General features: G+C 38.3%; 2 protein-coding genes across 3 annotated transcripts; one reads left to right on the top strand and one right to left on the bottom strand.

The window, feature by feature from the left end:
* Window positions 1-2895: 2895 nt before the first annotated feature.
* Window positions 2896-14002, top strand: LOC106916690 (gonadotropin-releasing hormone II receptor-like). Of its 2 annotated transcripts, XM_014985150.2 has the most exons (4): window positions 2896-3017; window positions 4718-5306; window positions 10655-10859; window positions 12270-14002. In XM_014985150.2, exons 2-4 carry the CDS (start codon window positions 4758-4760, stop codon window positions 12782-12784), a joined length of 1269 nt encoding a protein of 422 aa, XP_014840636.1. In that variant the 5' UTR covers window positions 2896-3017; window positions 4718-4757; the 3' UTR covers window positions 12785-14002. The 2 variants fall into 2 exon arrangements, with proteins under 2 accessions (XP_014840636.1, XP_014840635.2); XM_014985149.2 differs by lacking the exon at window positions 2896-3017 and having other exon boundaries at window positions 4665-5306.
* wdr93 (WD repeat domain 93) lies at window positions 13779-20736 on the bottom strand. Its single transcript, XM_088004141.1, has 15 exons — window positions 20653-20736; window positions 20246-20447; window positions 19684-19748; window positions 19489-19567; window positions 19325-19410; window positions 18433-18517; window positions 18180-18306; window positions 17916-17977; window positions 17002-17088; window positions 16771-16905; window positions 15710-15917; window positions 15559-15619; window positions 15306-15462; window positions 15067-15235; window positions 13779-13902 (listed from the first exon to the last, which is right to left on the bottom strand). The coding sequence occupies exons 1-15, from the start codon at window positions 20728-20730 to the stop codon at window positions 13779-13781; spliced, it is 1725 nt and encodes a 574-aa protein (XP_087860267.1). The 5' UTR covers window positions 20731-20736.
* Window positions 20737-21825: the final 1089 nt, after the last annotated feature.

The raw sequence follows: 21825 nt of genomic DNA, 5'->3' as shown, positions 1-21825 counted from the left end.
TAAATCTCCACACCAATTAGTTAAAAGCCAGCCTGCTCGCCTGTCTCTGATGGGAACAGATGCTGGTAAACCCGATATGTCGGATTCACCGACTTCACCTGACTGCATTTCCATGGGAAGCTCAGAATGCGGAGAAATTAACAAACAGAGCCGGTAAACCATCTTCAGTACAGATCAGCAGGAGCATCGCTTTGGAAACTAAACTATTATTATGCTCACAGCTCGAACTCACACAAGCACAGGTCGAAAGTTTGAATATCAAAAAAAAAAACATTCAGTAGTTTTTAACTTATATAGGTTCATTCTACAAAGAGGGAAATATTTCAATCTGTTCCTTCTTGTAATGTTGATTATGACTTACAAATAACAAGAAATAATAAAAAAGAAAGGAAATTTAGTGTTCGAAAATTAGAATGTTTCATACAATCAATAAACAGGATGTTTTCAAACAAAAATGTCCGCCTTCTGAGAACTATGTTCATTTCTATGAATACTCAACATGGTGGCTTGGCACCCCAAACCATCACTGACTTGAAACTTCTGACTGGACTTCAAGCAACAAGGATTCAACAAATGAAATGCAAACTTTACCTTCATCTGATAAGAGAGCTTTGAACCACAATGGAACAGTCCAGTTTCTTTTCTCCTCAGGAGAAAAAGAACCGGATGAAACCACATTTGACTTTATCCGTGGCTCAGCAGTAGCTCGACATGAGGAACGTGACATTTGCAGCCAGTGTGGCGGATTCGTCTGGCTGTAGTGGCTCTTGACGCCAAATAATACAGATTTGCTGTAATCCAAATAACAAGTATTACAAGCTTAACATGGTTTACTCCCTGTGTAATAAATCTCTATAAAACTTCAAAACTATACTTTTTTTCACAATATTCAATTTTCTAATTTTAATCTATTCTTTTTCACTTTCCATGACGTATTTACTATGGTGGTTGGTAATTTGCAAAGAAATATTTAAAAAATTACGCTACATGAACTTATCGAATGTCATGGCAGAAAATTAAGTTCTGTCCTGTTGGTAAAGAGGGCAACAAATTGTTAAGGTACTAAAGTTTGCCTGCTCTTTAAAAGTCTGAGTGTGCTGTAGAGTATTGTGTTTCATTCATGATTTACTTGATGAATGAAGCCGGAAGAAAATGGCAAACAAAACATCCTGTTTGGGTCAGTGTGTTCTTTCCTTCCTGGCTGTGATTTGGCCATCATTTAATCAAAACAAATCCAGCTCAACAGATTCTGCCGACAAGGACGGGAGAAGAAAAGCGAGACAGAATATTGCTCTCACAGCTCTTTGAAAGAGATTAATAATCTGCAAATTATTTAACGATGTTGTTTTGTTTTTAAATATCAGGTGATTTATTGTTGCTTTTCTTAAATTAACAGTCTAGAATTTGATTTTACGGCACCGTCACATTCAGAGTGTTTGTGTACTGAGCGTAATTAAATTAAACGCATTAGTAAATTCTTCATTAATTTAGCTAATGTCAGCAAGTTCATTACCAATGAAATGCATAAACCAAATATAAAACTGCAATCTAAAGGGAAATGATCCCCACTCCAGGGATTAACATTGGCAGGTTTACAAGTGTATTTATTTTAAATGTGTTTTAATGTGAATGATGAAAATAAAAGTACAAAAATAAAACGAGTTGGTGTAAAATGTTGAGAAAGTTTTATCCATGATTTATCTAAAATTAACCAACCTCTTAAAACGACGGGATGCAATTTTACAGGATATAAGAAAACATAATAAGAAAAAAAATCAGCTAAGATATTAGGAAAATAGTTATGGACTTGGTTCACTTTTGGGTTCAATTTGCAGATGCAAAGATGAGAAATGTTCATGTCTGCCTGCTAGAGTCCAATTTATGTCAGGTGAAGAAGAGTTGTACTTACTGAAACAGAAAAAAAAATACAAAAACCTTTGAACGTGACATTGGTTGTTTTTGTTGATTGATCAAACCAAAAGCATAAAGGGATGAAAATGTGTGACATTAGAAAAACAAAAAGAGCACAACCCTGAGTGACATCATCCTCTAAATAGAGTGCTAACAGACTCCACCGTGGCCCTCGGAGGTCTGGCGTTCCTCAGAGTGAACAGAGTGAAGATAAGGAATGTGTTTGGGATAAAAAGGAACGTGGATTTAATTAATCTCTGTTACATCTCCTTGAAATAAACGAGGATATCACCATGGAAACAGACCCCAGTAATTAAGCTTTGCTCAGACATGTTCAATGAGATATCATTGAACACTTGGTTGAATAGAAATGTATTTCCTGCCACAGATTGGGAACAAAAACAAAAATAAAAAAATAAAACTGACAAAATATTCATGTTGGTGCGATGTTTTTGAAAATGAAGTCGCCTCACTTAAATTTCCAGAGGGATGAAAAACGTATTTCTGAAAGAAGTACATCATAAAAACCTGTATTTATGTTTGAGGGGAAAAAACTTTTAAGGTGGAATATATAAAAGCAAAATCAGTTTTGGAAGTCAGCCATTACTTAAATATGTCATATATAATCTCTGGAGAAGGGGGACAACACATTTTCTATGATATTTTCAAAAGAAAAGTTAGGAGGAAGTGAGATTATTAACTTAACAGTCCCAATGGCTGCAAAAAATATATTTAAAGCTGCTGTACTGGCTAACAGTAAAACCCACAGGGAAAAAATGACATGTTAAGAAAATAACCTCTATTGTCTTCCTTTTAAACCAGCTAGCTACATTTGTTGCTCCCCATTCGGTATAAAAGGATTTATCCACCAGTACAAGAGAGAGAGAAAAAGAGAGAAAGAGAGAGAGAGTTAGTGTGAGGAGCTGGCGTTAAGACCACTCCTCCGTAGGTGAAGCAGCTCTGATGATGGATGGATGTTCAGATAAAGGTGCAGCAGAAGCTGCAGAGGAGCTCACAGTGACCCGCTGCGGTTCTCCAGGAGAGCGTTAGCATGTCTTTCCTCACAGATTTCCAAACATTCCTGTTCCTCACAGCCTCCGTCCACGGTAAGCTTAAGTTTTATTTCCCCTTTTCGATATTTTGTTTCTGTTTGGGATAGATTGCAAAAATGCATTCTGTGCAGTAAACATTTTTGTTTGTCTGTTTTCTCATTTGCTTTAAGATTAGAAATGCTAAAAATGATCAACAGAAGCATTTCTCCGTTAGGAATTTCCTGGTGGATGAGCAATAAAATGCCATCTGTGGAGAGAGTCAGCGGTCGGTAATTGGGTGTGGGAGTACAGAAGTGGAAAGAAAATATCTTCAGGACGTTAAATGTTACACATGTAGTCTGAACTGTATGTCTGCATCCATGTAGATATTAGAGTCTGGCTGCAGTGCTATGTTTGTACGTAGATCTACATGTAGTAACACAGAGTGGGATAATGTTACAATTCAAAATAAAGCAACCAAGTTGTTTAAAAACCATCAGATGCAAAAGTGACTTAGCACAGCTTTGAAATATCTGATGTAGTTTTTTTTGTTTGTCATTTTTAAAATTTATTTCATCACGCAATTTCTCGATGCTGAATGTAACCTGTTCTCTAAGAACCAATAAGGTCACAGTATTTTCTATAACAAATTTATTCAACTCGCCAACACACAGTAAGATGTGATTTTGGAGCTGAAGGAAAATGAAACATGGTTCTCAAAATGCTTAATAAAAAAATAAAATCTAGAAAGTGTTTCCTGCATGTGCACTCAGCTCAATAAAGCAGATACATAAAACCTCTTAGAGTATTTCTACCTGATTAGTTTTTCTCCATGTTTCACATCTCAGTTTTATAAACATTTCTGTGTGGACATTTATTTTACTTATTTTTCATTTAGTAAAGTTATTGAGATAAATCTGTTACATTCCAATCTGTGTTTAAAATTTCACATGCTCAACAAAATTGGTCTGATGCGAATCTAATTTGTTCACTCATGTAAGCGCAGGTTTGTGATTAAAGCATAAACTCCCATCTGTTCCAACAAACTGGCGTGTCAGCACTTCCCCTGACAACCTCTGCTAAGCTGCTGGCAACAACAGTCACATGATGAAGAGGCTGCGGCTAATCAATGACTACATTAGTTGACGATTATCTTGATAATTGATCAATATTAATCATGATTAATCAATTGATCAATTAATCACAATAAATTAATTAAATGTGATTAATCACAATTAGTAATTGTGATCAATTAATAAATTAATTAATTGTGATTAATTGATCAATTGATTGATCATGATTAATCGTAATTAATCAGATCAATCAAGATTAATCACAAATAATTGTGATTAATCATGGTTAATCAGATTAGCCATGATTAATTGTTATTAGTCATGATTTATCAGATTAATCATGATTAATTGTGATTAATCACGATTAATCATAGTTAATCAGATTAATTGCTATTAATTGTGATTAATCGCTATTAATTGTGATTAATCATAATTAATCATGATTAATCGTTTCAGTAATAATTCTATTTAGAAGCTAGAACTCTTGATTAAGGTAAATAATTATAATGACCAATGTTTAATATTATATAAAAATCAATTTTTATATTGTATGGCCTCAAAAATGTCCCAGTTTGGTCATTTACTCCTTGTGTCTCCTCTTCAGTAGTTATTCATGGCATGTTTGTAGCTTTGTGTGCACATGCTTCCTGCTCCTCCACTGGTACCTGTGCTGAATCCCTCTTTTTATCCTTCTCGTTGCAGACAACGGTCGAAATGCTTCCTCCTCCCAAAGGTACAGGAAATGAACTCCATTCCGTGTGAGTCCGCAATGACCATGCGTGACCCGGTGGCGGACCTCCACGTCAACGTCACCTCCAACTGCTCTTTGGCCGCTTCCAACCTGACAGTCGCGGAGGACGTCCCGCAGCTCCCCACCTTCACCACAGCGGCCAAAATAAGAGTCATCATCACGTTCATCCTGTGCGGCATGTCGGCCTTCTGCAACCTGGCCGTGCTGTGGGCGGCGCACAGGGACGGGAAGCGGAAATCCCACGTCAGGGTGCTGATCATCAACCTGACCGTGGCCGATCTGCTGGTGACCTTCGTGGTGATGCCTGTGGACGCGGCGTGGAACATCACCGTCGAGTGGCTCGCTGGGGACTTTGCATGCAGGCTGCTGATGTTTCTGAAGCTGCTGGCCATGTACTCCTGCGCTTTCGTCACCGTGGTGATCAGTCTGGACAGGCAGGCCGCCATCCTCAACCCTCTGGCGATCAACAAGGCCCGGATGAGGAACAAGATCATGCTGGCGGTAGCGTGGGGAATGAGTGTGGTGTTTTCGATCCCTCAGGTAAGGTCAGTCCTGCTTGGAAGGCAACATGGCTAAAAGGTCAGGTCTGATGTCAGCGCTCATGTATTTTTAGACGTACCGTTTAGTTACTTCACTCTCAGAAAGCCAAATATGTCTAAAAGGTGTTTTGGTTTTACTGTGCATGTCGGGCTGGAACTGTCAATTGTGTTAGTAACCGATTATTCAGATGATTAATTGATTAATCGGATGGAAAAAAATATTGGCCCATTCTGCAGATATTTCTTTTAACCACTTAAGGCTTTTTTATGTAAAATATTAGAAATACATTAAAGATGCACATAAACAAATTGTAGATTTATTGATTCATTTTTACGTTAAATGATTTATAATTGGATAGCAAAATGTGCTTAATAGGAGATTTTGTATTTTATAGAATTTGAACAAGATAACACTGCAACAGACTGGCAACCTGTCCAGGGTGACCCCGCCTGTCGCCCCGTTAGCTGGAGATAGGCACCAGCAACCCTCCGGACCCCACTAAGGGACAAGGGTATACAGAAAATGGATGGATGGATGAAAAAGATAACAACACAACTGGTCTCCTTGAGGAGTTCTGGTTAAGAAATATTTACAGACTACAAATGCAAATGTACAAATGTTTTATACAGTTTTGGCTTAATTACTGCTTTTGAGTGTGTTGTTCTTTTTTGAGTCTTTATACTGTAGTTAATGATTCATCTAAATTAGTTGATAATTATTGCAATAATTAATCATTTCAGGCCTATGTGCATGTGATTTTAAAGATTTCTATTTGAGCTAATCTTTAACCACCTTCTAACTACCAAATCAAATCCCATGCGTTCAGGTAACCAGTGGTTAGTTATCGATGGAAGTCTGCACTAATTGCGCTTTATCTGCCTTAGTTATCAGCATCAGACCAATAAATGTCAGCTTACCGACAAAGGAAGTGCCTTGAAAAAATGTTAAAAACTTTTTTTGCACAAACCTCAATCCATTTTACAGAACTGCAACAGAGATTTTATATAACAGACAGTGTTGTGGTACTCGAAGTTGGTCTTGGTCTTAAGACCGGTCTTAAGACCATTTTTTGATGGTCTCGGTCTCGTCTCGGACTCGACCGCATTTGGTCTCGGTCTTGTCTCGGTCTCGGGCGCTGAGGACTCGGCATTTTATTTCAAGACCAGTCAAGACCGCAACTGTGAAAATTTCACTAAACGTACAGCATTCTGTCCACTTTGTTAACATCTTTGTTTTCAGTGGATGCAAAACGCACCGATTAAAATCCAAGCAACCACGTGTTTCTGTTACTCCCCCCTCCCCTCCCCACCTTTTACTCTCCCTCCCCCTCCCCTCCCCACCTTTCACTCGCGCGCGGCGCTCCAGGACACGCGCAGTGGTTTCCTCTCAGCGGCAGAAAATGTTTGTCTAATCGTCAGTAATATAATAGCGCTGCATAAATAGTAAGAAATCTGATGGCCACAGCTAACTCAGCAGCGCTTCGCTTTCACAGACGGTGGGGACAACGTCTAACTTTTTTCGTCACTTAGAAAAGTAGCTCAAAGAAGGTAAGCTCCGTTGACGTGATGTTAGCAAAGCTAGCTGTATAGAGACACATAAGCATTGTGATGAAAAATGTTATCACTCACTGTGCTGAATTATTGTGCGGAGGTGTTGACTGACTTGTCGCATATATGGGACAACGCTATGTCCAAAAGTCTGTAATATAGTGAGGTGACATTCAGAAACAGTCGATTCTTCTCCACGGCTCTTTACTTATTAGATAGGACTGGAGTGTCACTCACTGAGAGCCGTTGTTCTATCAGATAGCCATACGCTGTCAAGATAGCATACATGCATTAAGCATTAAGAAATCCGACCATCAGAGGAGTTGTCAGTTCACCATATGCAGCAAGTTATGATGAACATAAGTCATTAAATTGTTTTCAATGATAACTATATAGACATACATGTGTTGTCATGGTTTTAAAGTGTATTTAAAGCAGGTCTGGCTGCAGCTGGAGTCAGCTACAACACACGCCCGTGTAAAACTCACTTAACCGCTAAGTCAGGATGCCATACAACTGTTAATAACAAAGTGTATGACGACCTACGTCATGATTCTATGTTGTTGATTAAATAAAATCTTATGGTAATGACGTGTCTGACAGATATAGCCGTTGTTCTATCACATAGCCATATGCTGTCAGAATAGCATACATGCAGTGAGTACCATGCCAGCGCATGCGCATTAAGTCCGACCGTCAGTGTAGTTGTCAGTATACGCAACAAGTTATGACGAAAATAAGTAATTAAATTGTTTCTAATATGACATAATGTGATAACTAGATGGATATACATGCGTTGTCGTGGTTTCAAAATGTGTTTAAAGCAGGTCTGGCTGCAGCTGGATGCCATACAACTGTTAATAACCAAGTGTATGATGATCTACGTCATTATTCTATGTTGCTGATTAAATAAAATCATATGGTAATGACAGTGTATGCATGTCTGAGCTAAGCGTACGACTATCTGACAACGTATGCTGATCTGACAAAACACCGCAAGTTCGTGCTAAGCGTATGACGATCTGACCTGACAGAACACCCGTTCTTTGTTCTGTGTACACTGCATCATTATTTTATTTAATTATGTACATTGATATTTAAATTAACAAATAACTAAAACACAAGAACGAAAGAGCACGCAGAGCATGCACATTGCTCTTTGATTGTTTTTGTTCAAAGTGGCAGCTGTAATGTCTGCCATGGTGTCAGACTACCTGGCTTCATGTACTGGGATAGAGAGTGAAAACAGTCACTATGAGCGCCTTCTGTTTGGTTACTTCTTGCTTGTTGCTCCTTGGTCAGTGTTCATGGTTGAGCGTTATTTACCATCAGGGCATTGCCTCAATTGCTATGTTTAATGGTGCAGACAGTGGTGGTTTCTTATATGAGCAATATGGGCAAATGCCCAGGGCGTTATGTTTTTAGGGATGGCACGAGACCATCACACTTTTTAGCACATAAATGGAATATTTAATATTGGTAAAATGTATTAAGTATTTAATATCTAGGTGTTTTATGGTAATATGGATCTTTCAGATTATTTTGAGAAGCAATTTCGATCATATTTTACATTTTATTGTGTCATGTAGCGCGGGCCGCTGGTCTTGGTCTTGACTCGGTCTCGACTTTCCTCGGTCTTGGTCTTGACTTGGTCTCGGACCCCAAAAGTCTTGGTCTTGTCTCGGTCTCGATACACTCTGGTCTTGGTCTTGTCTTGGTCTCGGGTTAGGTGGTCTTGAACACAACACTGATAACAGAACAACACAAAGTAGCATGCAGCAAAAAGGAAACAGTTTTCAAAGGTTACAACTGAAATCGGAAAAGTGTGACGTCTGTTTGTAGATAAGACACGCACACCCAGAAACGTTGTTTCTTTTCGACACTCTTCTGCAAAGGCCGTATTGGTACGGTGCATGACTTAAACCCGTCACGAAGTTTGGTATCAGGCTCCATCTTTAAATGAGCTGAATACAAATGCATGCCACACCTTTCAGATCTTTATTTGAAAAATGCTCAAAAAGCATGTGACCATTTCACTACGCTCAAGTTGTGCGCAACTTTGTATTGTTGTGGCGCATAAAATCTAAATAAAAATAGTGTTTTGAGGGTATGCATACTTTTTTAAGGCAACACAAATCAGTTTCAGTTCGATTATTTTAGGCATCAAGAAAATGAAAGCACTAGAAAAGGCATTAAAGCAATAGAGCATAATATATTTTAGAGTTTTACAATAAACTAATGGAAGTATAAATCTAAAAACTGCTGATTAGCTCAAAATACAAATTTTAGAGTGTAGAGCAGGAATGAGAAGGATTATTCTGGAGTAAAATAACAGATATGAAAGTTGTGATTCTTAGCAAAGTTGGATTCCCTATGATGTTCACTCTTGAGGTCAAATGATGTAACTCTGAACAGAAGATCCCCAAAGTCACAGAAACGGCATATCATGCTCCAGTTACCATGTGAAATGTCAAAGCTCATGACTACCCAAAAAAAAAAATAAAATAAACCCTGAAGATGTTTGGCTTTTTGAAAGTTGGGAATCTTTTCTTTCTGAAATGACATGTCGGCACAAGCTGGACCTACAAAGCTCCATCTGAATAAACTACAAGATCTTGGAACAGTTTCCTTTGAGCAGATGTCGCAGAAGCGGAAATCTTTAGCCAGCATATCAACGCAAACTTTTCATTTCAAGTCAAGCGTTGTGTTTGATTTTGCAGTGATATTCTCTGAAGGTATTTTCAGAGTTATACATAAACAATGTTCCAGATCTCATTGCTTAGGAGCGATAAAGTACAAAAAAAAAAATAAAAAAATAAAAAATAAAGTTTTCACCCAGACTGTTCTGGTCAACTTGTTGAGTAGTTCTGTTTGGAAAAGCATATTCCTGTGTTATAATGTCCCAGTCAAAGTCTAGACCAAAATCCAGAAAGACTCAAAAATCATTTTTCAAAGACTCAGACTGGAAATTTGTCTGAGTTTAAACTATTTGGGCAAAAAAAATTCAGTCTCTAGATGTATAAATCTGACAGACATCAAAAACACAGTGAAAGGTGGATTAAGTATTAAGTCATGGGAGGCTGAAATCACCCTAAGCTGTTCAGTGTTTGCTTGTCAAAAAAGACAAAAAAAGACCTCTCACATTTAATCCCAATAAAATATATCAACTGATGTTGTTAAGAAAAGATGAAAAGCATGAATAAATCTGCAGGATACTGTAAAATGTCCACTCTTGAGTTTTTATGAGGTAAATAAACCAAACCACAGCCTCTCCCAACTTTATGGCTGGTATGATTCATAGTGAGGAGCTATGGGGTGTTAGACTGCTGTTGGGTTATGCCATGAAAAAGAGAGGAAAGTTGCACCCTGCTACTTTTCCCACACAGATTCACCCTGCCAGTGGAGATTTCACAGCAGTGACTGTTAGCATAAATCCTCGGGTTGCGCCACATTTTCATTTAGCCTTGAAAAAGAAGACAAAAAGTGAAGCTAAGTGTGTCACAGGTGAAGAAGTAGGAAAACAATCTGTCACAGAGAAATAAAATCATTTAAGAAGACAATGGTCCATGTTGGACTTGGCAGCAGATCGCAGTACGAGCTGCAACTATTTTACACACCAGTTATGGAAGTTCCTATCAATCCACACGACCTTTGAGCTCCTTGGTGAGACAGATCTCACTCCTGTTTGCCCAGGCGAAGCATGTGAACACACCAGTGAATTATGAAATTAGAAAACAATAAAAAAAAAAACATAATGCTGGACCAGTCATTTCAACTGACTAAAATGACTTTCCTCCTCAGATCTTCCTGTTTCACAACGTAACCATCGTCCATCCTGAGAAGTTCACCCAGTGCACCACGTGGGGAAGCTTTGCCACGCGTTGGCACGAGACGGCCTACAACATGTTCACCTTTTCCTGCCTGTTCCTGCTGCCGCTGGTCATCATGATCACCTGCTACGCCAGGATCTTCCACGAGATCTCCAAACGGCTGAAAAAGGACAACCGTAAGTCTGAACTTGAGTGAATCGGTTTGCCTCGCTACGTTCCCAAAAAAAAGATAGCACCGGCAACGCTTTCTGCAAGGGAGCTGACACGGCTCTAGCATGACGAAGGAAACGAATGAATTCATCTGAGGATATGTGGAGCAGCCGAGGAAGAACGTAAAGCATGAAAACTGAAGGAGGGAGACGGTTAACACAAACGGAGCTGAACTTAGGCTTCCCAGTCGGAAAAATCAACTGGAACGCCTTCCGAAGTCAGGGAGCAACTCCGACTAATCCCAATTACGACTTGTAAGGCACATTTGGCCGCTCCTCGCATAAACAGTAGTAGTGAAACGTGGCGGAGACTTGTTTATTTTACGGAATATATGAGAGCGAAATTACTGGAAGCAAAGCTTAGAATTACTTTGCTTAGACTCAAAAGGAGCTACAAACCGAGGAGAAATGACTAACGCAGCTTTAGGAAAATGTATTTAATTGCACTAAAAACAGAGCAACAAAAGAAATTAACTAAAATGGCAACATCTTTCTAACAATAATGAACAGAAAAATTAACTGAATATGACCTATAGAACATAAATGAACAAGGAAATGATCAAAACCCAAACAACCACTAACCTAAAAAACAGACTGGATGCAAATTACCTGCTTTTATTCTCTAACTTAGGGTAAGATGAACAATTTCACAAGGTTTTGTTCATGTAGAGCAGCAGAGAGTAAGGAGGGGTGTACATGAGCATGATTAACAACATTAAGACCCTCCTCCTGGCTCTGATTGGTTGATTCTATCTGGTACTGGGAGCACAGGGAGAAGGAAGAGGAGCTCGATTTTCTTTTCTTTTTTTTGTTTTTTTGCAGATTATCTGTTTCAGGACTGGGCGATTATACAAACAGTTTTAACAAATATGTAAAAAAAAAAATAAAACATTGTTTATAAAAGTTATATACTGCTCAAAAAAATAAAGGGAACATTTCACTTTAATTTTGTGTGTGGCTCCAAATCCAGGCCTCCATTGGTTAATAAATTTGATTTTCATTGATGATTTTTGTATGATTTTGTTGTCAGCACATTCAACTTTGTACAGAACAAAGTATTCAATGAGAATATTTCATTCATTCAGATCTAGGATGTGTTATTTGAGTGTTCCCTTTATTTTTTTGAGCAGTGTATTTGACTTTGCAGCTTTGAGGCCTCAACTGGTTTGTTGCTGAAAATGTGCTGCATGAATAAAATTACTTTAGTTTACCTCTACAAAGTAGCTCTCATTTCATCACTGCACCACTTCTGAAATAACCTGATGTCCTGCTCATAGAACAAACAATCATGTTTTTTGTTTTTTTTTGTTCAACAAATCTTACACCACAGTAAACCTGTCTGTCTCATTCTAAACCTCCAGTCTCGTCTCTCCCCAGTGCCCACCAGCGGAGTACATCTGAGGTGCTCCAAAAACAACATCCCCAAGGCCCGGATGAGAACGTTAAAAATGAGCGTCGTGATCGTCTCGTCTTTCATCGTCTGCTGGACTCCGTACTACCTGCTGGGCCTCTGGTACTGGTTCTTTCCCGACCACCTGGAGGACAAGGTGTCCCACTCGCTGACCCACATCCTGTTCATCTTCGGGCTGGTAAACGCCTGCTTGGACCCTCTGATCTACGGCTTGTTCACCATCCACTTCAGGAAGGGGCTCCGGAGGTACTACCCCAACTCCGCCTCCGCCGGCGACGCGGAGAACACCACCGTCTTAACTGGATCATTCACATCGCCGGCCCTCTCGCTGTCCCTGAGGAGAGAGTTGAGGCGCCTCAGCCAGGAAAAGCTGGTGCTTTGCAGCGACAGCCACAGGAAAGCAGAGCCTCCCTCACTAAGCAGCAGCTTTCTGGCAGAGGACAGAGATCTCCAGCAGTCCAGTCCAGAGAGCATCTTGTGAGAAACATGATGAGAAGCAGGGCTGGGCGATAATTCGATTTGATCAACCAGTCACATTTTTGCTTTTTGAAGGCTGGATTCCCCCCCCCCCCCCCCACCAATGCATTCTTTGGGTTTCTATAGTTCAAAGTGATGTCGGCGGCGCCACCTTATTTTGTCAGCTTCTATTTATTTGGACTTTGAGTTCAGGTCAACTCTATGACGAAATATAAAGGTCAAGCTAAAATGTATTTTTTAACTAGAATAAAGTGTTAAATTTATGGGAATACAGTCGTAGTAATAAGAAAATAAAGTCATGTGACAATAAAGTCAAAACGATACAAGATAAAAGTCTTAATATTATCAGAACAAAGTTGCAATATTAGGATAACAAAGCCGTCATTTTCCGAGTACTCCACCACAAAAATCAACAAAAAATGTATCACTGAAGCTATTTCTTTTTAAGTTACTTTTTTTTGCGTCTTTATTCTGCCAGTATTATTCTGCTATCTTCTCTTAATTAGACAAGCAATCTCGTAGCCTGGCCCTGGCACTCCGTCATTCAACTCACATAAAGGATGATTGAGATAAAAGCCACTTTTTGAAAATATTTCCTGTCATTTGAGATTTCTTTTTGTAGAAAATAAAACACACACACAAAAAAAAATCTAACAAAATCAGAAACTGAATCTTGCATGAAAAAAAAAATCTGTTTTTATTTTTAAGCCGCATCGCCCAACCCTGATACTAAATACGGAGCAAAGCTTCAGGATGCAGTCTTTTTTTTCTTCTTTCAGCCGTTTTATTCTTAAAAAATAAGTTTTATGAAAGTGAGCAACGTTTTGCAAATTCTAATCTGTCAGTAGCTACAAATGAAATGAATCCACTGTGTCTGACTCAGACTAGCTGATGGCTCCTGTGCTGCTACTGAGTTCAAACAAGTGCTGAGAACAGCGAAACAAAAGTAGGTGGCTCTGAAGAAATAAAAATATCATATTTCACATCCTATCAGTAACTCATTTGTTGACGTTCTTGTGATGTTTGTGGCTCCGATGTGCGTGCTGCAACGCCGACGCGGTTTCCTGCATCTTGTCCCATGTTTGTTCAAGAGCTTTGTTCCTTTCTTCCACAGACTGCGCTCTGCGGAGACAAACAGGAGAAAGCAGCTGCAGTGTAAATATGTGACATGCCTGTTGTTTGATCTGATTCATTCTGGGAATAAAATCTGTAAACATTTGTATATATATGCATACAGAGTTGTGATGCAATGTTTGCTCCTTTACAGGGTCCTTCTGGTTGTCGTTTTTTGCCACACTTTAATGTTTCAGATCATCAAATGATAGTAAAATCAAAGATAAACTAGACCAACACTTTTTTTTTCTTTGCTAAAATGTATTCAAACCAACTTGACTCTATGTGAAGAAATCACCCCCTTGTTAAATTGACCTGTTCAAAGTGACTTAAATAGCCCCTATCAACATGAAGTAGGCTAAAAGATCTAAAGAGAATCGGCACATCTTTCCCCACTGCGAAAAAGAAATCAAGAGCAGACGAGAAACAAAGTCTACGCACAACTTTGTTGAGGTTTATAAAGTTGTTTTTAAGGCTTTGGGATTCCATCAAATCACACGGAAAGTCATGATCCACAAAGAAACCAGAGAGCAGGGGTGAACCTTCAGACCAAAATTACTCTGTAAGTACATCGACGTCTCACTCATAAGGCCAGACAGCTTGCAAGCCTCACTTTCCGCATGAAAGTCAGCATTTATGATGATTCAGTAATAAGAAAGAGAGACTGGGCAGAAACGGCACACATAGGAGAGTCCCAAAGTGAAAACCACAAAAAAACAACCCAAAGGTCCCTCTCATGTTTGCCAAGAACATCTTGATGACTTTTGAGAAAACATTCTGTGGAGACAAACAAACTTTTTTTTTTTTTTTGAAGGTGTTCACTCCATTACATCTGCCATAAATTCATGGAAGCAGGAGTTCTGCTTTCAACCAGAAAATCCTGAATGAAAAACGTCCAGCCGTCAAGTGAAGCTCAAACCCACTTTGGTTATGCAGTAGGACAAATATTCAAACCACACCAGCAAGCATGAATGCTTAGGAGTGGCCTAGTCCAAAAACAAGAGTGTCAACCTTAAGAAGACACTCCAAAGTGTTTAAATATAGACAGAGTGAACCACAATTACCAAGCAATGATGATGTGAAATGTGGTCAAGTCCCAAACGTCAGCTGAAAATGACTCCATTTAGATCAACAGTGGTGACTGACAAATCAGCCACCGTCTGGAGACCTAACCTTTGCTCAAGATAGATGTTGCATATTTCCTCCAGGGTACCATGGTGAAATGCTGCTGGCTGTCTGGGACAATCGATGTGAGGCTTAATGATGTCAGACTGACTGAAATAGAAGACAAAGAGCTGACTCTGGTTTAGGCTGTCCAACAGATCACTGGTTTCCTGGTCACCTGGCAGACAAATGAAAGCCTTCAGCTGTGGGAATGATTTTTAGGCAATACGCAAGGTTGTAATAATCACCTCGTATGAACAGCGCTCGCCGTTCGGCGTTTATCGTATAAATGGGATTGTAGAGTGAAGCAGTTTGGTGGGATGTCGGAAGAGTCAGGTAGCACACAATTTCTCTGCTGATGGCTTCTGTAAGGAACATTTTCCCACTTCTTTGCATGATAAGTGACTAGAAAATAGAAGCAGTACATAGATACAGCAGTCCAGAATAATACTGGTTGAAAAACGGTGCATTTTTGTCATCCAACAGATTATGTGTTCCTACCACAGCCTGCAGGAAAGGCACAGGTATAGCAACAGTTGGGAGATCCCTGCTGTCTTTTGGTCTGTGATATTAAATAGAAAATAAATGTGTCAACACATCATATTTATTTTGTTTCGGTAGGCAAGTGTTAAATCGGTAAAATTTAGGTAACCTTTCGAAGAGCTGGATGGTGCTGGACCGCATGCCTAGTCCAGCAGTCACCATGTAAACTGCTCCGTTTTTACACGACACCAGCATACCGACCGGTTCTGTACCGATGATATCACAGTCCTGAGCAGGAACAGACCAGTTATCAACAAACTGTATCCTGGAGAAGGCGATGGTTTCTCCTGGTACCAGAACAACGGAGACCGGGGATCCTAATGGGAAGACAAGACAAAGTAAGAATTAAATATTTTACTAACTACAGTCCCCAATCCTTACTTAAGACATAAACATATTTATGTTAAGACATAAACATGTTTATGTTTATGTCTTAAGTAAACATATATAACAAAATGTGAATCATCAGACCAAGAAGCAAAACCTCTTGAGTCATTCAGAAAATATTAACCAGGGTAGGGTTAGGGCTACAGGGTTATAGGTTTAGGTTTTGTTTAACTGTAAAGGCAATCAAGTAAGTAAGTTGATTAAAACTTATGGTGGAATCCCAGGACCGAACTACAAAATAAAAAATAATTAAAATTAAGAGGATGAAGTCATAAAATGATGAGAATACAGTCATAATATTATGAGAATAAACTTGAAAGGGAATAAAGTCATAACATTATGACTTTATAGCTATGTACTCATATGATTTATTCCCCCAATATTATGACTTTAGTCTTGCAATTTTTTGACTTTATTTTCGCTATTTTCTTATTTTTATTTTTTCTTAGCATGGCTCTAATTTTCTGTCGTAAAAATTAAACAACCTTTATACCAAAATTCGATGACTGACAGCATCAAATGCTTTTCTGAAATTCAAAAATAAGGCTTAAATCATAACAGACGTTTGTCATGTGTCAATAAAACGACAGATGTCTGAGTTTAGCTCTGAAGCTAAAGATGACTGGATGTCCATGAATGTGCCATTGTGACAACTTCATTTCAATGAGAATAGTTATTTCTGAAAAGGACAAAAAAAAAAAAACAAACAAAAAAAACCCAACAACATAATTTTCTCCAGTCTACCAGGTGAATAAATAGAGATTCTCTGTAAGGTTTGCTCACCAGATTGTCTGTTCCAGATGTACACAGTAGCATCCTCAAGCCCGAGAGCGATTAAGCAAGTACATCTGCTGACCGCCGAGCAGAGGATTTCCTTTGCATTTGGCCACAGCATTTCTGGCACGGGTGCCACATCTGCTTCAAAAATAAACAAACAAAAAACAAGTGTTTGTTACAACAAGATGTACAGATTCTTAATATTTTAAATAAATAAATAATTAGATGCTCTTCCTGATTTGTTCTTTGGGGTTTTTTGCAGCAAATACTGAAGGAGACTAGTGGATCCACTCCACCACACAGCGACAGCCACAGGGAGTCCTGCTGAGAAAAACGATATGTTCGCTTCAGTTTGGTGTTTTAATAACAGATGCATTCATGATCATTTTTTGGGGGGGCCGGGGGGGGGGGGGGGTTGTTAATAGATGTGATTTTTTTTCAGGATAGAATAAAAATAAAAAGGTCTAAAATCATACATACATGCACATCAACTAAATTGAAGGTAAATGTTTCTTAGCACGTTGCAAAGAACTGACATGCTAGTTAGCATAGATGCTAACTAGCATCGGTGAAAGAGGTTGCTTCAGCGTCAACCCTATCCAAAAAGGTTGACACTTTTCTTAGAAGCTTGGTTCACATTAATAAACCAACTAATTTAAATAAATTTAGAGAGCGCAGTCAAATGTTCAAATATTCTAAAATAATAGCAGCTTGATATAGCAACAAAAAACAAAAACTGGAGGATGTTCAAATACAGGTTCTGTACCTATTTTTCTTGGCTGCTTTGCTACTTGCATTGGAAGATTTTATTCGGAGTGTTTTTTGTAGATATTTGACCTTGCATTAATTATTTGCTATTTAGTTTAGAAAAAAATGAAAACTTCTGCACCACTCCTGCTTCTAAAATCGAATATCTGATATCATTATTAAATTGATTATTAATATTAGCCCAATTTTACTTATCAGAACAATAACAATGTGTTCAAAATTCACTAACAACGGCCAACATCGACGTTAATGATTAATAATGAACAGATATGAGATGACATGCACAAAATGATGAGTGCATGTGAATGTCTCTGTTTTGTTTTGTATAAATCACAGTATTCAGCTATTACAGAATGCAACAAAGCGCCCTTTGAATTCCAAACCTGGGTTTGCTTTACTGTCACCAGTTGGCCCATCGCAAGGCAGGAGAAAGTGCTGAGTGCAACTGGTGGAAGAGACAATGCAGAACAAGACGATTGTTAGAGTCTAGAGGCTTTCGGCCCAATGAAAATGACACAAAAGCATAAAAAAAGCTGCTTGTGTGCAGCAGCCTTTAAAATGTGTTTAATATGTTTTAAATTTAAACCAGCCTTACAAAAGAGAGAAGCAGTCTGATTCTAATCGCATTAGTGTCAATCTATACGCACCTCGGGCTTTCATGTGTGTTCTTTGTTGTTGCAGCGTCTGAACTGAAGGAGGATTGTTCCTTGTGAAGACCACTGCTCCTGATTATATCGACAGTCAAACAGTGTGTCAAAAAGTCCAATGGCTTTCCTGCAAATCAGCAAAGAACTTGTAAGATGTGCTTATATATACGAATTAGTCACGTAAGTCTGAAAGAACAGATGTGGATCAAAGTTCTAATGAGTAAAAACATTTAAAATATATATATTTTTTTACCTGTTGGAAGTGTAGGTGGAGAGATTTTCATCATCAGTGTAAAAGGAGACCATTTCATGCCCGATCCTTTAGTTACATTTTCATCCTGAGGATTTGATAAAGTGTCTGAAAAGTGTGACTTCTTTTACCGATAATAAGCCCATTCTACCAATGTCTCTAAAACAGTAGAAGGCTGATTTAGTAACAAAAAATGGAGGATGTTCAAATAAAGGTCCTACACCTATGTTTCTTGGATGCTTTATAGACCTTAGGCTAATCTGGAATGATGTTTGCCTTTTCTGCATTAACCTGGAGTAAATTCTGACCCACACACACTCATTAAGGGACCGTGACCATGACAGAAATATTACGTTGTGTGTCATCTGCATAGAAATGGTGAGAGATTTCGCAATGCTGCTCAGCTTAGGCCAGGAGGAGATCGTTGGATGAAAGCATCTTGACAATAGAACTCTGTGGAACCTCAAACCACAGAGGTTCTCAGTACATGTGCTGTCTTTAAGGAATATATTCATTTGACGAAAACGCTCTGCTACAATGTCTAATAAAATTATAGTTGTTTTTTCATATTTTGTCATACCACAACACAACCACTAAAACCAATGCAGAAGTTAATCACTGTTGATTAAGACATATTGTTTAAATGTTTCACCAATGCTGTCTCAGTGATCAATAAGAACTGAAGAACCTCTTCTGTTTCTTGTACATACGGAGTAAATCTATTGATAAAGTGTCAGAAGAGCGTTGGTTAGATATTGAGGTATCCAGATTAGACTTTTTAAGAAGCTTAATAGTTCCTTTTCTCACAACAAAGAAGAATTACATATGCACCATGTATAAAGAGTTTGCAATCTACCTAACATAGCCAAGGTCAGAACAGATCACTGGTCTTTACCTTGTTTTGTGATGACACCGTCTCTAGCTCTTTCAGCCATTGCTCTACAGGAAACTGATAGACCTCTAGCCACAATACGCCATTGCCTGCAAAGATGAATGAAATCAGCAGTTTAATGTAAAGGTCTAATCATACGTGTTTGTGCTATGAAAGAAATTACTTACAGCTTACTGATGCAGCTCCGTAATGCCCACTTTCATGTAGGTCAAACGTCAGAAAAATGCTTCTTACAGTGACATCTTCCTGAAAAATTATTTGTTCTTATTAACTTGGTTTTGCTTAAGTAGTATAAAAGAACTATATCCTAAAAGAAGCTAGCAAACAACAAAATAATAGCTAGCTGGAAGTGATATACCCACCATTGCGTTGATAACACTGAGAAGATGAACAGTGTCCGAGTGAAACCCAAACACTCTGGCAACACCTGGAAATTAAACACATAGATATTGACTTCCAGATGACACAAAAAAAAACAAAGAAAACTTTAAGATTCTTATGAAACTCTCAGTGCATGTGCTGTCTTTAAGGAATATATTAATTTGACGAAAACGCTCTGCTACAATGTCTAATAAAATTATAGTTGTTTTTTCATATTTTGTCATACCACAACAAAAAACTTCAATGCATTTTATAAACAGACCCATGTAAGGCATTTTAAGGGATTTTATTTATGGGAACTAAACACAGATACAAACTCTGTTATCTGTAAAAGACATTAAAAACTCAGGTTCTGTTAACTTTCCACTTTTGGAATTGCGTACTTTCTGTTTGTTTATTGCATTACGTTGAAATATGTGTCAGTAATGCCAGAAAATAGAAAAATACTAAGAAGTGTGGATACTTTTTTGCAAGGTACCACAACTGATAAGGAGGAATGGACATTTTTAGCATTAGATTAGTGGCAGGTCTGTGGCACTCTACCCATGTCATCCACGGTCCCAAGCAGAGAGGTCGTCTCAGCCATTCTGATCATCTGGATGAAGATCAATTCCAGCTGTGGTTGAAGCCATTCTGCAACCAGGGTGAAAGAGGAAGCACACCACACAGAGAGGCCCTGGGTGTGAGCCAAGCCTAGAAATCTGCCGTCTGCTGTGCATGTCAGACAGTTGGTGTTCTCTGGAAGCTGATGCAAAAGGCACAATTGGAAAGTATTGAAAAGCTTGCTTAACTTTGTATAACAGAATAGAAAGCATGTCCTATTTATGAGCTTTTAATGCGTCTTTAATACAGACATTAGAACAAATGTAAAAAATGACATCCTTACTTGATTTGCTGCATCTTATAAGTTTCAATCTTAATCAATAATATTGATTCATACTGTACTCTACCTGCGCCACATCGGTCAGTTCTAGAAAAGGGACGTGTACAGGCTCTGGTTTGGCGTACTCTTTGCCAGCTCCTAGCATTTCTGCTGTATCCTAAGCATTCAGTACATAATAAAAATAATTATTCTTGCGTTATAGGTGTACACACACCGCATATTAAGCTAATTTACTTTTGACGCTCAAGAAAATCAAACTGGACAACTTGATAGACTTCGAACATCATAGGAACGGTTAGGTCGGTGATAATAGCATGACTAGGCTTGAAGCTGTTTGTCATTATATAAATAATATAATGTCTTTATATGAGTTTTACCTTTGTTTTTGGAAACTTCCCTGAATAGCGCCGTCAGGCAGTTGTCATGACAACCCAGGACAAGCAGAAGTCACGTGCCTATTTATGACCGAGCCTGCGCACCCGGATGATAATGTTTACTATTTTGAGCCGTAAAATGCATTTCTGAAGCTGAATTTAGAGATGGGAATTTTGATTCGTTTTGAAAATTCGGATCATTTGGCCAAAAGAGTCACCTAAAAAATTATTGTATTTGATAAACACAGTAAAAAAAAACAATGAAATAAAATAAAAAGTACGCATTTACTTTTTCCAATTCTTTCCTAACAACAAAAAATTCACTTTTCAATAATGTTTTGTCATTTAGACACGTAATGCATATTTATCAAGTGGAATAATAGTAATACATGGTTTTAACAACAGTCTTGCATGTAAAAATATAGTTTTATTCAAGCCTTATGTCAATACTAGAACCACTTTTTATTTGGTCATTTGAGGTATGTCTACCAGGTGTGCATAAGCAGAAACTGAAATTTAGTTCAACCTCAGTGAATGGAAATGTGAGCAGTAGTTTTTAAGTTATTCAACATTTTATTTTTTATATATATAACTTTACAATTACAACTGGTGAAACTCCCTGTCAAAGCTTCTTGTAAAATATTTGAAAATGCAATAAATTCAGACATTATTCCCACTTCAAATGGTTCAAATCACACACAGATGTACAACATCCAGACATTCAGACATGTTTAATTGGTCACTGTAAAATTTAGTAAGTGTGTGAGAGTGTGATGACGTTCCAGTGACAGCAAAAGAAACGCTGACATTATTCAAGATGAATAGAAGACAAACTCATGTCTCAAACTTAAAGGACAAGTAAAAGA

This window comes from Poecilia mexicana, unplaced genomic scaffold (assembly GCF_051168715.1).
Source record: "Poecilia mexicana isolate PSO_F unplaced genomic scaffold, ASM5116871v1 scaffold_3, whole genome shotgun sequence".
NCBI classification, from domain to species: domain Eukaryota; kingdom Metazoa; phylum Chordata; class Actinopteri; order Cyprinodontiformes; family Poeciliidae; genus Poecilia; species Poecilia mexicana.
Note: the sequence above shows the minus strand (reverse complement) of the source record. Positions and strands in the feature narration are given on the sequence as shown.

Coding starts and splice junctions, on each gene's coding strand:
- LOC106916690 (XM_014985150.2), top strand. CDS start 4,758: ATGAACTCCATTCCGTGTGAGTCCGCAATGACCATGCGTGACCCGGTG. Junction 5,307..10,654: donor TGGTGTTTTCGATCCCTCAG/GTAAGGTCAGTC, acceptor TTTCCTCCTCAG/ATCTTCCTGTTTCACAACGT. Junction 10,860..12,269: donor ACGGCTGAAAAAGGACAACC/GTAAGTCTGAAC, acceptor GTCTCTCCCCAG/TGCCCACCAGCGGAGTACAT.
- wdr93 (XM_088004141.1), bottom strand. CDS start 20,730: ATGCTAGGAGCTGGCAAAGAGTACGCCAAACCAGAGCCTGTACACGTC. Junction 18,518..19,324: donor CGGTGTCATCACAAAACAAG/GTAAAGACCAGT, acceptor TCAAATCCTCAG/GATGAAAATGTAACTAAAGG. Junction 15,918..16,770: donor CATCTGGAACAGACAATCTG/GTGAGCAAACCT, acceptor TCTTCCCATTAG/GATCCCCGGTCTCCGTTGTT.